The sequence below is a fragment of the Sitophilus oryzae genome, unplaced genomic scaffold, assembly GCF_002938485.1.
Source record: "Sitophilus oryzae breed Bouriz unplaced genomic scaffold, Soryzae_2.0 scaffold_1588_pilon_pilon, whole genome shotgun sequence".
Lineage (NCBI taxonomy): Eukaryota > Metazoa > Arthropoda > Insecta > Coleoptera > Curculionidae > Sitophilus > Sitophilus oryzae.
Window position 1 is genome coordinate 960,302 of NW_022146267.1, and position 12,471 is coordinate 972,772.

The following is a 12,471-nucleotide window of genomic DNA, read 5'->3' on the forward strand; positions in this document are numbered from 1 at the left end:
ATATTTAAGAACAAAGGAAGTGCATCAGACTGCGGTAATTACCGGGGAATTTTGCTATTAGCTATCGGCGGAAAAATTCTTGCAAAAATAATGTCAAACCGCCTGCACCCATATATAGAAAAAAAATCCTCCCAGGATCGCAAACGGGTTTTCGTACCAACCGCGGCACCGTCGATTCCATATTTTCCATCCGTCAACTACAGGAAAAAGTAAAAAAGCAGCAGTCTAAACTTTATGTTGCATTCATCGATCTAACAAAAGCCTTCGACTCTGTGAACAGAGATGCGCTTTGGGCAATTATGGAAAAGTTCGGGAGTACCCAACAAATTTCTTACAGTGTGTAAAAGCCTCCATAACAACAACAAGTCAAGAGTGTCACATCATGGATCACTGAGCGACCCATTCTAACAAATACAGGAGTTAGGCAGGGATGTGTCTTAGCGCCTCTCCTATTCAACATATTCATGGCAGCGCTCTCCATTATAGTGGACAGCAAACTGCAGGAGAGAGGATTGGGCATTAGATACAGATATGACGGGGTCTGTTCAACATAAAAAGACTCAGGGCAAAAACACGTACAAAATTTATCACAGAACTTCAATACGCTGACGACTGCGCTCTAGTTGCAAACACGGTACAACAATTACAAGAAATGTTGAACACATATACCTGGGCATACGAGGCTTTGGGCCTTAAGCTGAACATCGGCAAAACTAAAATCATGTGCACTCCCCCGGAAGATCACAACAATGCTATAAAAATCGGAGAAGAACTATTCGAATATGTGGCGGAATTCAATTACCTTGGCAGTTTGATTTCGGAAAAGGCCAATATTGACTCTGAAATTCAGCACAGGATTAGTAGCGCCTCAAGAGCATTCTGGAAATTAAAAGACAGGGTTTTCTACAATCATGACTTGAGTACAAAAACAAAACTTGCAGTATACCGAGCAATTATAATCCCCACCATGATATATGGGAGCGAAACCTGGGTGCCTTACCGCCGACACATGAACGCATTGAACAAGTTGCAACAGAGACACCTTAGACAACTCTTAAGAGTCCGGTGGTTCCATCATGTCTCAAACGTATCGGTCCTTGAAAAATCTAACTGCGAGAGTATTGAAGTCATGGTCACAAAATCCCGCTTAAGATGGGCTGGTCACGTATGCAGAATGCAAGAAAACCGCATACCAAAATCTCTGCTTTACGGTGAGCTTGTGGACGGTAAGAGGAGGCCGGGTGGACAACTGAAAAGATACAAGGACATTTTCCACGAAAATTTAAAGGGAATTAACATGCAGAATGAGTGGGAAAAAGCAGCTCACAATAGAACTCAATGGAGAAGGGTTGTAAACTCAGTTAACAGCGGCAACCAAAAAGTAGAGAGGCAACAAAGCAATGAGATTTTTGAATGTCCGGAGTGCGGTAGGCAGATAACATCACGTATCGGGCTTTCCAGTCACAGAAAAGCTCATGAAAGAAAACGCCTTGCGTGACCATTTTCTTTATGTGTGTCGAATACTCGTCAGCGAGTAACGGCTGTATATGTATATATGTATATGTATATATATAATTTGATTTTTGAAAAATATGCATATAAATATTAAATAAAAATAACACTTGTGTTTCTATTCACCTGCTATTCGGGAGAATAGAAACACACATTGATGTTAAGGTTTTTATCTATTCTATTTCCAACAAGGTGATTAGAAACAGTAAATTATTACATATTTAAGTAGGTTTAACAATAATTAACAGTACATATAATATAACAACTTACATGTACTAGCTTATGTATTAGTTTAAAAATAAATATTTTATTTATAAAGTTTTCGCGCCATACAAAATGGGTGATAAATCGATCTCACATTTATTGATCAGCTGATTGACAGAAACAGTGCTGCCACAGATAAAAATATAGTTTTTACATTTTATTGTGTATTACCAATGATAGAAAAATTAGATATGTCGACTTTTTTTACTTTGAATATTTTTAATCGTGATTTGATTTTTTTCGGAAATTTTGTTTCTATTCACCACTATGTTTCTATTCACCCCATTTTACGGTATTATTTTCAGCTTATTCAACCATTTGTTGGGTGTCCTGCCCATTGCCCCTTGGGAGATTTGATTCTGTGGATGACATCTATTACTTCGATCTTTTGTCGTGTGCACTCTATTCTTTTACGGTCTTTCTTGGTTATTCCCAGCATAATTTAATTTAGTTTAACGATATATTACTTTTACTATAATAATACTTTAATTTTTGTTTAAAAAACGGGTCATTTTATGTTCTTACCAAGATATAATTTTTGTATAATAGGTAAATGTTACATATATATAATTTGAAGTGTTGATGTATGTACTACCATTTTTATGAATTTGACATGCAATGGAATTTTAATATATTTATGCATAATATATTTATGTAGCTTTATGTAGAAAAATGTATAACTGCATAGAAACACTCTATTAATTCACAGGCAGATATTAATATATACCCTGTATAGTATATAAACATTGGTATTAGATATAATGCGATTTCAGTGTACGTAAGACTTTTCCGGTAGTAACATATATCTAGAATATAATCCTTGACAATTGTACAGTATAATTATTAATGTAATTGATACAATTTTGAGTTACAAATTTGCAACTAGGTATATAGAGGCCTATTAGTAGAAGATTAGGGATTAATATCTACAGATCTCCCAATTAATGAGTACACGAAACATATATCGACCAGTGGTCTCGTTCAAATTCTATAAATTTAGCATAAGCTATGTTGATTAGCGATTCTATATGTATAATATACAATTAGTTCGAGCAAAGCATATTAAAAAATATATTGAGATGACCGGCCTATTTAAAAACAAACATACTATTTCTTTAAATTCAATACGTTCAGTTTTAAGAGATATATAAGAGATGATACGTGTTAGGTTATAGCCATAGACAAACAGAAAAATTAAGAGACTGCCAGAAGACATACGACGCGCAGGCAAATGTTCCTGTAGCGTATCGACGCAAGTGCGGAAATACGTCCATCTAGCTATCTGTGTTTCGACACTAGTCCGTTAGTCTTAGCATATTCAGAAAGAACACGCTAACCTCCAGCGTTGCCAATTTGTGGGGAATTCCCCAAATTTTGGGGAATCCGGAGCCGATTGGGAATTTTGTGGGGATTAGCAATAGGCGGCAAAATAAGAGGAGTTTCAACATTTTATTGCTGATTGAAAATGGCGTAAAATTTTAGCTTTAAAAACGGAGCGGGACGATATATCTTTCCCAACTTAAAAATTATAATCTGCTTTTTACTTGTGCTTCCCTTTGCAAATGCTTCAGTTGAAAGAAAATTTAGTGACCTCAAATTATTTAATGACACTAGGGAAGGGATTAAAAACAAGGAGGTAATTTACAGTTTAATCTCTCTAACATATATAATAAATATTGTATTTTTTATTAAAATATTATTTTTTTGTTAAAATAATCATATGGGGGAATTTTGGTGAATCGGGACATTTTTCTCCCCAAATTGGCGAATTTAATTTAGATTTTGGGTTGTTTAGAAAATTGACATTGGCAACGCCGCTAACCTCATTCTTTTGTTTGTTGTTTGTTCAAAAAGCGGCACGCAGCGTAGTACAAGGCTTGATCATTTTTTAAGAAATTTTGATTGTTAATTTTATTTTTGTGCAAACTAAACAGTTGTTTTTTATTAAAAAATAGCAGACAAAGGTAAGAAAGGTAATGTCCATGCAGAAGTTTTTATTTCACAGACTATTCTTTCTAGAAATTATACCATCCAGCCCTCCTATTTAATTATTAAATGAAAGTGTGAAAGAGATATCAAGGTCTATTCTGTTAAAATATCATCCGACCAGTCTAGGCCCTGTTGTGAACCAGAAGGTGTGCTAAGTTGGATGTTGGATATAGAATGGAAGGAATATCATGGCCGAGAACAAGGCATAATTGTATGCCCCTTGATGTAGGGGGGTAGGTTTGTTTCTAATAGGCAGTAAAACCAAAAATTCTACTGTGAATCTTCATATTCTAGGCCTGTAAAGATAAATAATTCCTGGAGCCATCTCGAGGTATAGTACTCAAGTCGGATCGAATCAATAGATAGCACAATGAAAAGAAATAATAGCCATCATAAAACTGTAAATATGTATATAACTAGTACAATGTAGCTATTTAACTGTAAGTACAATGTAGCTAGATATTTAGTAGAATAGGGGTATTATAAATTAATACAAAATACAATAATTGGTCACTCTTTCCATTCCCATTCAATTCTTCCCATTTAATCATTTTCCCATAAAAAAAGGAAAATTAAAATTAAGAGTGCCGTTAACCAAAAATAGTGAAATAAATGGAGATAGTCAAATTTTATATTAGCGTGTAAGACTTTGATTAAAAAGGTGTAAAAGGATTATAAATGCTGTATTTATATCCTTTAATATCATGATAATATAAAAATTGAGTAGGTATCTCCATTTATTTCACTCTTTTTGGTTAAGGGCACTCTTAGTTTTAATTGCCTTAAAAATAATAAGTATAATAATAATTTAAATCTCCCGCTCTTTCATAGTTTGTACCTGTAGCCAAGTAGAGGGCGCTAAAAGCGCAATCTCCCAACATTTTACCACGCGATTCACCACTCTCTAAACTATTAACTTTCTCTATGTAACAGAGATGATACGTGTTAGGTTATAGCTTTTAGACAACCGTTCGAGACGCATTGATGTGACTCTTTTGGTTTGTAAGTCTTGGTTATTGTGACAAAGAATGATATTAAAGGTAAAGTAAATGTTTCCTCATTATTTAACTAATATTTACTAAAGCATATAGCTGATTTTTCTGTTGTAATATTTTGTGCTAAAGTTTTTCCTTATTTATTTGATCTGACAAATGTATCATATTATAACATGTGTATATATTTAATATAATCGATTTATGCTGTAAATTATTTCAGTTTAAAAGGTAATCTAAATAAAATATTTTACTGTCCATTTGTGCCGATGTTTTTGGTTCAGTGTAACAATAAGAAGGGTTCAACAAGATCGTTCTTATTGTGCACTAATATTTCTTTTTATCGTGCCTAGCAATATTTTAGTAAATAAGTCCATACAAATAAGTCATGAGCAGAATAACTCATAGTCTAAAGATATTTACATCAAACCTATCAACTTTAGCTTCAAAACTCGAAACCAGACACCTTAGTACCTGCGGGTGGGGACCTGCTAAACTAACAAAAACTCCGTATTGAATGTAATAAATGTAGCCATGTTTTGAAAGTATTAAACTATAAACCTTGGTATGAGGAAAGTGTCTGTAGTATTATTATAATTTCTCTTTTAATTAACTTCAGAACATCATAGTTGGATTCTTTGGAATAGTGATTAAGGTTTTCTCTGCCGTGCTTTTTTACTTGTGAGTTCAGGCCTTTGAATAAGAAGACTAAGGAAAGAGAATATCAAAAATCTTAGGTACACCGCGATGGGCCTCAAATATGGCCGACTTAAATTCCGGTTTACCTATCAGTGTCGTTCTAATTTTATTTAAAAAATGTAAAACTATGATATAGGGTAGACGTGGGGTAGACTCAATAATTTGTTGTTTTATTTTACGTTGTGAATAAATGTTGGTAGTAATTAAAATTGTTATAAAAATATATAATTCTAATAAAAATAGATAAGTTATAATAAGTATTTATTAACACAAACATCCGATACGCTACTGAAGCAGGTAAGTCAAATTAACGTATCTAAATTCTTTGACATCTAATCTTTGACAAGTAATAAATAAAAGCTAAAATGCAAGAAAAATATATAATTTAGTTAATTTAAGTGAATTTCATAAATGATCGGTTTACTACACGTATGTATATTATATAGTCACTTACTAGCGAAAAGTTGTTCATCCAATTTTCATTATTTCACCCATTTTTTTGCCGAGATCTACCGCACGCTACACAACCAACTATTTTAGAGTCTTTTCGATAAATCGCGATAGTGTCACTGTTAATTTAAGTTCTGCCATAATTTCCATCTAGATTTACTACCTTTATACAACTATCAGTAGTAGAATAAATAATAAATAACATAAAATAAGCTCCGTAAAGACTGACAAATCCACAAAATTTCAAATCAAATTCAAATGTGTCAAATGAATCGTCAAACAGAACTGTCAAGTATCCCCACCCTAGAGAGCTTTTATGGTGGCTTTTCCGCCGACCATCCATGAATACATGGATAGCATTATGCTCCTTCCTTAGTCTTCTTATTCAAAGGTTCAGGCAATTTACATAACCTATTCACCTCAATTTTCCTCTTTCCTCTAATGTTGCTTCTGCCGAGCGCATCGGAGGTAAGTTGTTGAACGACGCTGGGTTGTTATACTACACCATTTAAAAATCATATTTACTCAATATAAAAATAAAGTACAATCTTCTTAACGCCAACTATCAGTAGGCACCATTAAAAAATAGGGAAGAGTGCGATCCAAATAATGACTTCTATGGCTTGACCTCGACAAAATTATTATTGAATGTCCAGTCGTCCCTCCAGTCGTCCCTGACGCCAGTTCTTTTTGATCGTATAGTAAAAAATTAACAGAAGTTTACATCAATTTATATATCCATTTTTGTATATTTTTCAATTAACTATATAATATTATGTGTTAAGAAAATATAATCCTTTTGCCAAAAAATATAAAGACGTCTACTTTATTTTTTTTGTATAAGTTATGGGTATAGTTGCTAAATAAGAAAATTCAAAAACACATTTTTTATCTAGAACCACTTGTATTATATTTTCTGCTATAGTCTGTGAAACGAATAACTTTGAATTTGACAGTTCCCGCGGGCTTTTCTAGTGTTAATTTTATTAGGTTAGCAACTTGCGGCCATGCTGACGCAATGCCGTCTCTAATAGAACAGCCTCGAAGCGAGATTTATGATGTCACGCTAGTTAAATACTACGGATTAATAAATATGTAGAATACATGGAAAACATAATAATTCCTCGTATTTTTGGTTTGTATTTTAAAAATGATATAGTTTACATGAAATATACATAATATACAGTTAGTAAATACAATATATATACCTATTTATAGTAATAAATAACTTTCGCAAATAAACCAAATAAACTATGAACCATACAAATGCAGCAAATGTTTTACAATATACAAATAATGAATAGGTACATAAGATAATGGGTAAAATGTAAAATATATTTTAAATTTTGGGGTTGAAAATTGATCTAATTTAACAAACAACATTCAATATCTACTACTTACTATGGCTGAAATCGTATTCCATAGTCAATGTAGATAGTTTTAGTTTTAAGAATAATAATTTAAAAAAATACGTGGTCATCTTTTGACAAGTTTATATTAGTTAATTAATTGCAGTAAACCTTATGTGGTGTGAATATTTTATATGTAATTTTTTGGATTATATTCGACACTATTTTTTTCATATGACACAACACTGATGAAGGCTATGATGTTAGCCGAAACGTTTTTTTAACCAAAAAAAATAATGAAAAACAAATGAAAACTTAATCAGCGTTTTTCCCGAACCTAAATCCCAAGAAAATACAAAATTTTAGAATAATTTTACATACAAAATGACAGCGATCTTTATTTTATAGCCATCGCTGCAGCCTTTTTTTCTATGATATTGTATTATTTGCAAATATAATTTTTCGAACATTGATACTTGCAAAATATACATATACATTTTTTGAATGCAAATAATAATACATCACTATTAGTAGATATTGAATGTTTTTTGTTAAATTAGATCGATTTTCAAACCCCAAAATTTAAAATATATTTTACATTTTACCCATTATCTTATGTACCTATTCATTATTTGTATATTGTAAAACATTTGATGCATTTGTATGGTTCATAATTTATTTGCCAAAGTTATTTATTACTATAAATAGGTATATATATTGTATTTATTAACTGTATATTATGTATATTTCATGTAAACTATATCATTTTTAAAATACAAACCAAAAATACGAGGAATTATTATGTTTTCCATGTATTCTACAACATATTTATTAATCCGTAGTATCTAACTAGCGTGACGTCATAAATCTCGCTCCGAGGCTGTTCTATTAGAGACGGCATTGGTCTGATATTTAGAAATGTCAAAAGCTGATGACATTTTACTTTTGACAATTCTGTTGATTTTTGTAAGAAGAGGAAGAACTGTCACTTGTTTTATTATTTTCCTTTTCTATTTCACGAAAGTAAAAAGAGTTACCTATCTGATTCGTTCAGGCACTCAATTTAAAGAATATCAGTAACTTTTTTGACAGAGGAATTTTATATTTACCATGTTGGTAAAAAATAACGGTCAAAATTCAAAGTTATTCATTTCATAGACTATACACGATGCTTTTTTTTGCTATTCCTTCATATTTTCTAGTCGATTTTTATTCTATCCGAATATCAAATAACGGTAATCTTCTTTTCAGATATAGGACGAGGCGTTTTGCATCACAGGAAGAGTTCCTTGGCACTTACGCCGGAAGAAGAACCTTTTGATATAAATGTAAGTAGACTAAAATATTTTTTTCCAAATTTACAGGGTAAAGAGTCTTAAATAAGTGCAAATATTTTTAGCGGTAGTATATTTTGACCCCAGAAAAACGTTTATGAGGTTTTTTCGCGAAAAAAAAATTGAAAATTTGGATTTTTCAATTGAAAGTTTCATTTTTACTTCGATTTTTTCCAGGTAATTTCTGAAGTAACGTCAATATTTGGATGAAACTTGGTATCTGGTAGTTTTTTGACATGAGAAATTTGATTTTTATGTCAGTATGACTCCTACTAGTAGAGGGCGCCACCTACATGTGTTTTAACTGTTTTGAAGCGTAATAACTTTTTCTCCGTACCTGTATAAAACTACCGAGTAAAAAATGTACAGGGTGGGTCAAATTCGACGCTTTTAAATGGAAACACCCTTTTCTCTAGGAGATAGACGAAAACTAATATTGGTGTCTGGAGCTCAATTTTCATCAAAAACATGATGGCGAAAACCGCGCATCAATAGCTGTTACCGTTTCGGAGTTACGGGGTGTTTTTCAAAAATGTGCATTTTTAACAAATCACTGTAACTTTTTTGCTATGGAAAATTTTGTATTTCTATGAAAACATTTCCAAAGCACCTTTTTACGTAGAATTTAATGGTTTAAGTATAATTTTTTTAAAATTAATAATTTAAGAGTTATGAACAGAAAAATGATTTTTTATTTGGGACACCCTCTATATTTTTAATTAACTGAAAAGAATTTAAAATGACCTTTCTAAAAATATAGCACACTTGATATTTTGTTATAATCCCCTTCGAAATACAGAATTTTTATAAGTTCGCCACTTTTAACTAGTAGGCTTTGGACCCCTTATTGATGATATGCCCTTAATGGAATTCGAAAACATATTTTTCCAGCAAAACGACGCACCGCCTCTGAACGCTCAAGTTATCAGCAAATTTTTGCAGCCAATTTCAAGAATAATTGGATAGATAACGTCGAGGCCGCCTGACTTAGTGCCCATGGATCTAATCCTATGGATATATTTGCGGAAGAATAAAGGTTTCCTATTCTTCCGTATAATCTAGACAAGAATTAATAATACTTAGCAGTTATAAGAGGGTATCTTTCACCCCCACTGAGTTAATGAATTCCGCGAGAAATTTTCAAAAACTGCCCCGTCTGTTCATAACAGAAGACGGTCGATATGTCGAACACCTGTAGCAAAATCTCATGTCTTGGTTTGCTATTTATTTTTATTGTTATTAGATATAGTTTAAATGTGTTGATGTTGGTTAAATATATTTTAAATTGTTATACAATTCTGCATCTCTGATAGCAAATATTATTTTCGTTTTAATTGATGCTCACAGCTAGAATTTTTTTGCATAACAGCCGGTGCCGTTCAAAGCCTACTTATTTAAAAGCGGGCGAATTTTTATTTACTCTATATCTCGAAGAGGAATCTAGCAAAATATCAAGTGTGTTATATTTTGGAAAGGTTATTTTAAAATATTTTCAATAAATTAAAAATATACAGGATGTCCCATATAAAAAATCAAATTTTCTGTTGATAATTCTTAAATTATTAATTTTAAAAAAATTATACTTAAACCATTAAATTCTACGTAAAAAGGTGCTTTGGAAATGTTTTCATAAAAATACAAAATTTTCCATAGCAAAAAAGTTACAGCGACTTGTTAAAAATGCATTTTTTTGAAAAACACCCCGTAACTCCGGAACGGCAACAGATATCGATATACGGTTTTCACCGTCATGTTTTTGACAAAAATTGAGCTCCAGACACCGATATTAGTTTTTGTCTATCTCCTAGAGAAAAGGGTGTTCCCATTTAAAAGCGTCGAATTTGACCCACCCTGTACATCTCTGAGACTTTTCACGCAAAAAATATCTCTTTGTAAAAATCGCTACAAGCAACCGTTCTCAACGTATTTAGAATGGAAATAGTCAAATACATGTCATTATTGACGGAAAATAAGCACGTTAAATAGTTATTTCACTGAAATAATAAACTTGGGAATGACAAATTTTTCTGTCAAAAATTATGATAATACAGTTTCTATTGAACTTTTGGCACAAAAACATTTCAAATTTATGATTTCAGTCTAATAACTATTTAGTCATCATGTTTAATTTATGTCAATGATGACAGGTATTGATAATTTTCATTCCAAACATCTTGAAAATTATTACTCTTAGCTATTTTTACCAAGAAACTTTTTTACGTAAAAAACGTCGTAACTGTATATTTTTTTACTTGGTAGTTTTATACAGGTACGGACGAAAAATTATTACTATTCAAACCAGTTAAAAATATGTAGGTAGCGCCCTCTACTAGTAGGAGTCATATTGACATCAAAATCAATTTTTTCATGTCAAAAAACTCCTAGACACCAATTTTCATCCAAATATTGACGTTACTTCAGAAGTTATTTGGAAAAAGTCGAAATAAAAATGAAACTTTTACACCCTGTATCTCCGAAACCAAGCATTTTAGGACATACATTTATACGAACTTTTTTACCTATTTTATCTGCAGAATATGCTGACGAGGTTTTCGGAATACAATTCGGACCACCCTGTATATACAGGATGCTCTTTACAGCTCTTTAGAGGAAAGGTACCAAACCCCGGATAGTTCCCTAATTTCGGATACCATGGTATCTCCAAAGCCATCTATGTTGAGCGGCCGAAATCTCTGTAAAACTTCGAGGCGCTGTAGTAATATGTCTATTTAAAAAATTTAGTTGTATCTCATCTATTAGCCGATCTGTGGTTTGTTTCGTGTATTTGAATTATTTGAGTTTATTTTTTTACTCCTTTTTGCAATTGTTTTTGTGGTGGTGTTTTGTTTAACTAGGACTTTAAATATACGAAAAGGTAGGTAAAATGTTGTAGTTTATCTTATACATAACACAATTTCAGTTTGTTGTTGTATACAATTTTTACCGGCGACCTAACCTCAAAATGACAAGTTGCCTAATTTCGGGTTGAGTCAGTTACATAATTTCGGATATCTGAAATTGGGAGACCAGATTTCAGTAGGTATTTTATTGGTGTGTTTTTAGTTACAGAAACGCCTGGAAGAAATAAAAAACATAAAACCTGGTCTTCAGAAAGCATGCAGAACGCTATTGATGCCGTAAAAAAACAAAGAAATGGGATATTTGAAAGCTTCGCGCACTTGTAATGTTCCAAAATCAACTTTAGAAGACTATGTCCAGCGTGGCAGTTCTCCAGCTCCAGCCGGAAGAAGATCTGGTCTTTCGCTAGACTTGGAGAAGATGTTAAATTGTGATGTTGATTGATTATTATTTAGAATCGTTCTTTATATTACTTTTACTCTACATCCGAAATTAGGAACCATGTTATCCGAAATTAGGAACCATGTTATCCGAAATTAGGCAACTTTTTTTTCAAATCACAGAAATGCATATTTTTGGTTTTTTAGTTTTTTCAGTATTTTTGTATTAAAATTAAACTTATTTGACTGTGTATATCTTTTTACTATACCCCTATAATTATATTTACCTGTATACCCAAAGTCCAATTTAATTTTTTCTTTTATTATAAATAAAAACAAAAAGCTATCCGAAATATGGCACCTTTCCTCTACCATTTTTCAAATAACTCCAAAATAACCGAGTTATTTTACTTTGAAAATTTCCGATAAAAAACATTTTTTTGCTTAAGTTTTGAGAACCACTGGACCTGTTGCGGGTTTTCTTTTTTGTAAATTTAATCTACTCTCTCTACCTATGTTACCATACTACCAAAAAATTATGTTTGTTAAGTAAAAACAAAAAAATCCAAATTTTTTTTCAAAAAATTTCAAATTTTCAAAATCTTATATTTGCGAAAAAAATCTAGTTTCTGGTATCAAAAAA

At 31.9% G+C, this 12,471-nt stretch overlaps 1 protein-coding gene across 3 annotated transcripts in view; it reads left to right on the forward strand.

Annotated features, from left to right (window-relative positions):
* Positions 1–12,471, forward strand: part of LOC115879817 (high affinity cAMP-specific and IBMX-insensitive 3',5'-cyclic phosphodiesterase 8) — a 511,035-nt gene that overhangs the window by 282,383 nt on the left and 216,181 nt on the right. For all 3 annotated transcript variants that reach the window (XM_030896822.1, XM_030896824.1, XM_030896823.1), the window contains one exon: positions 8,507–8,583. In XM_030896822.1, the coding sequence (XP_030752682.1) occupies positions 8,507–8,583 (77 nt within the window). The remainder of the gene's footprint in view (positions 1–8,506; positions 8,584–12,471) is intronic.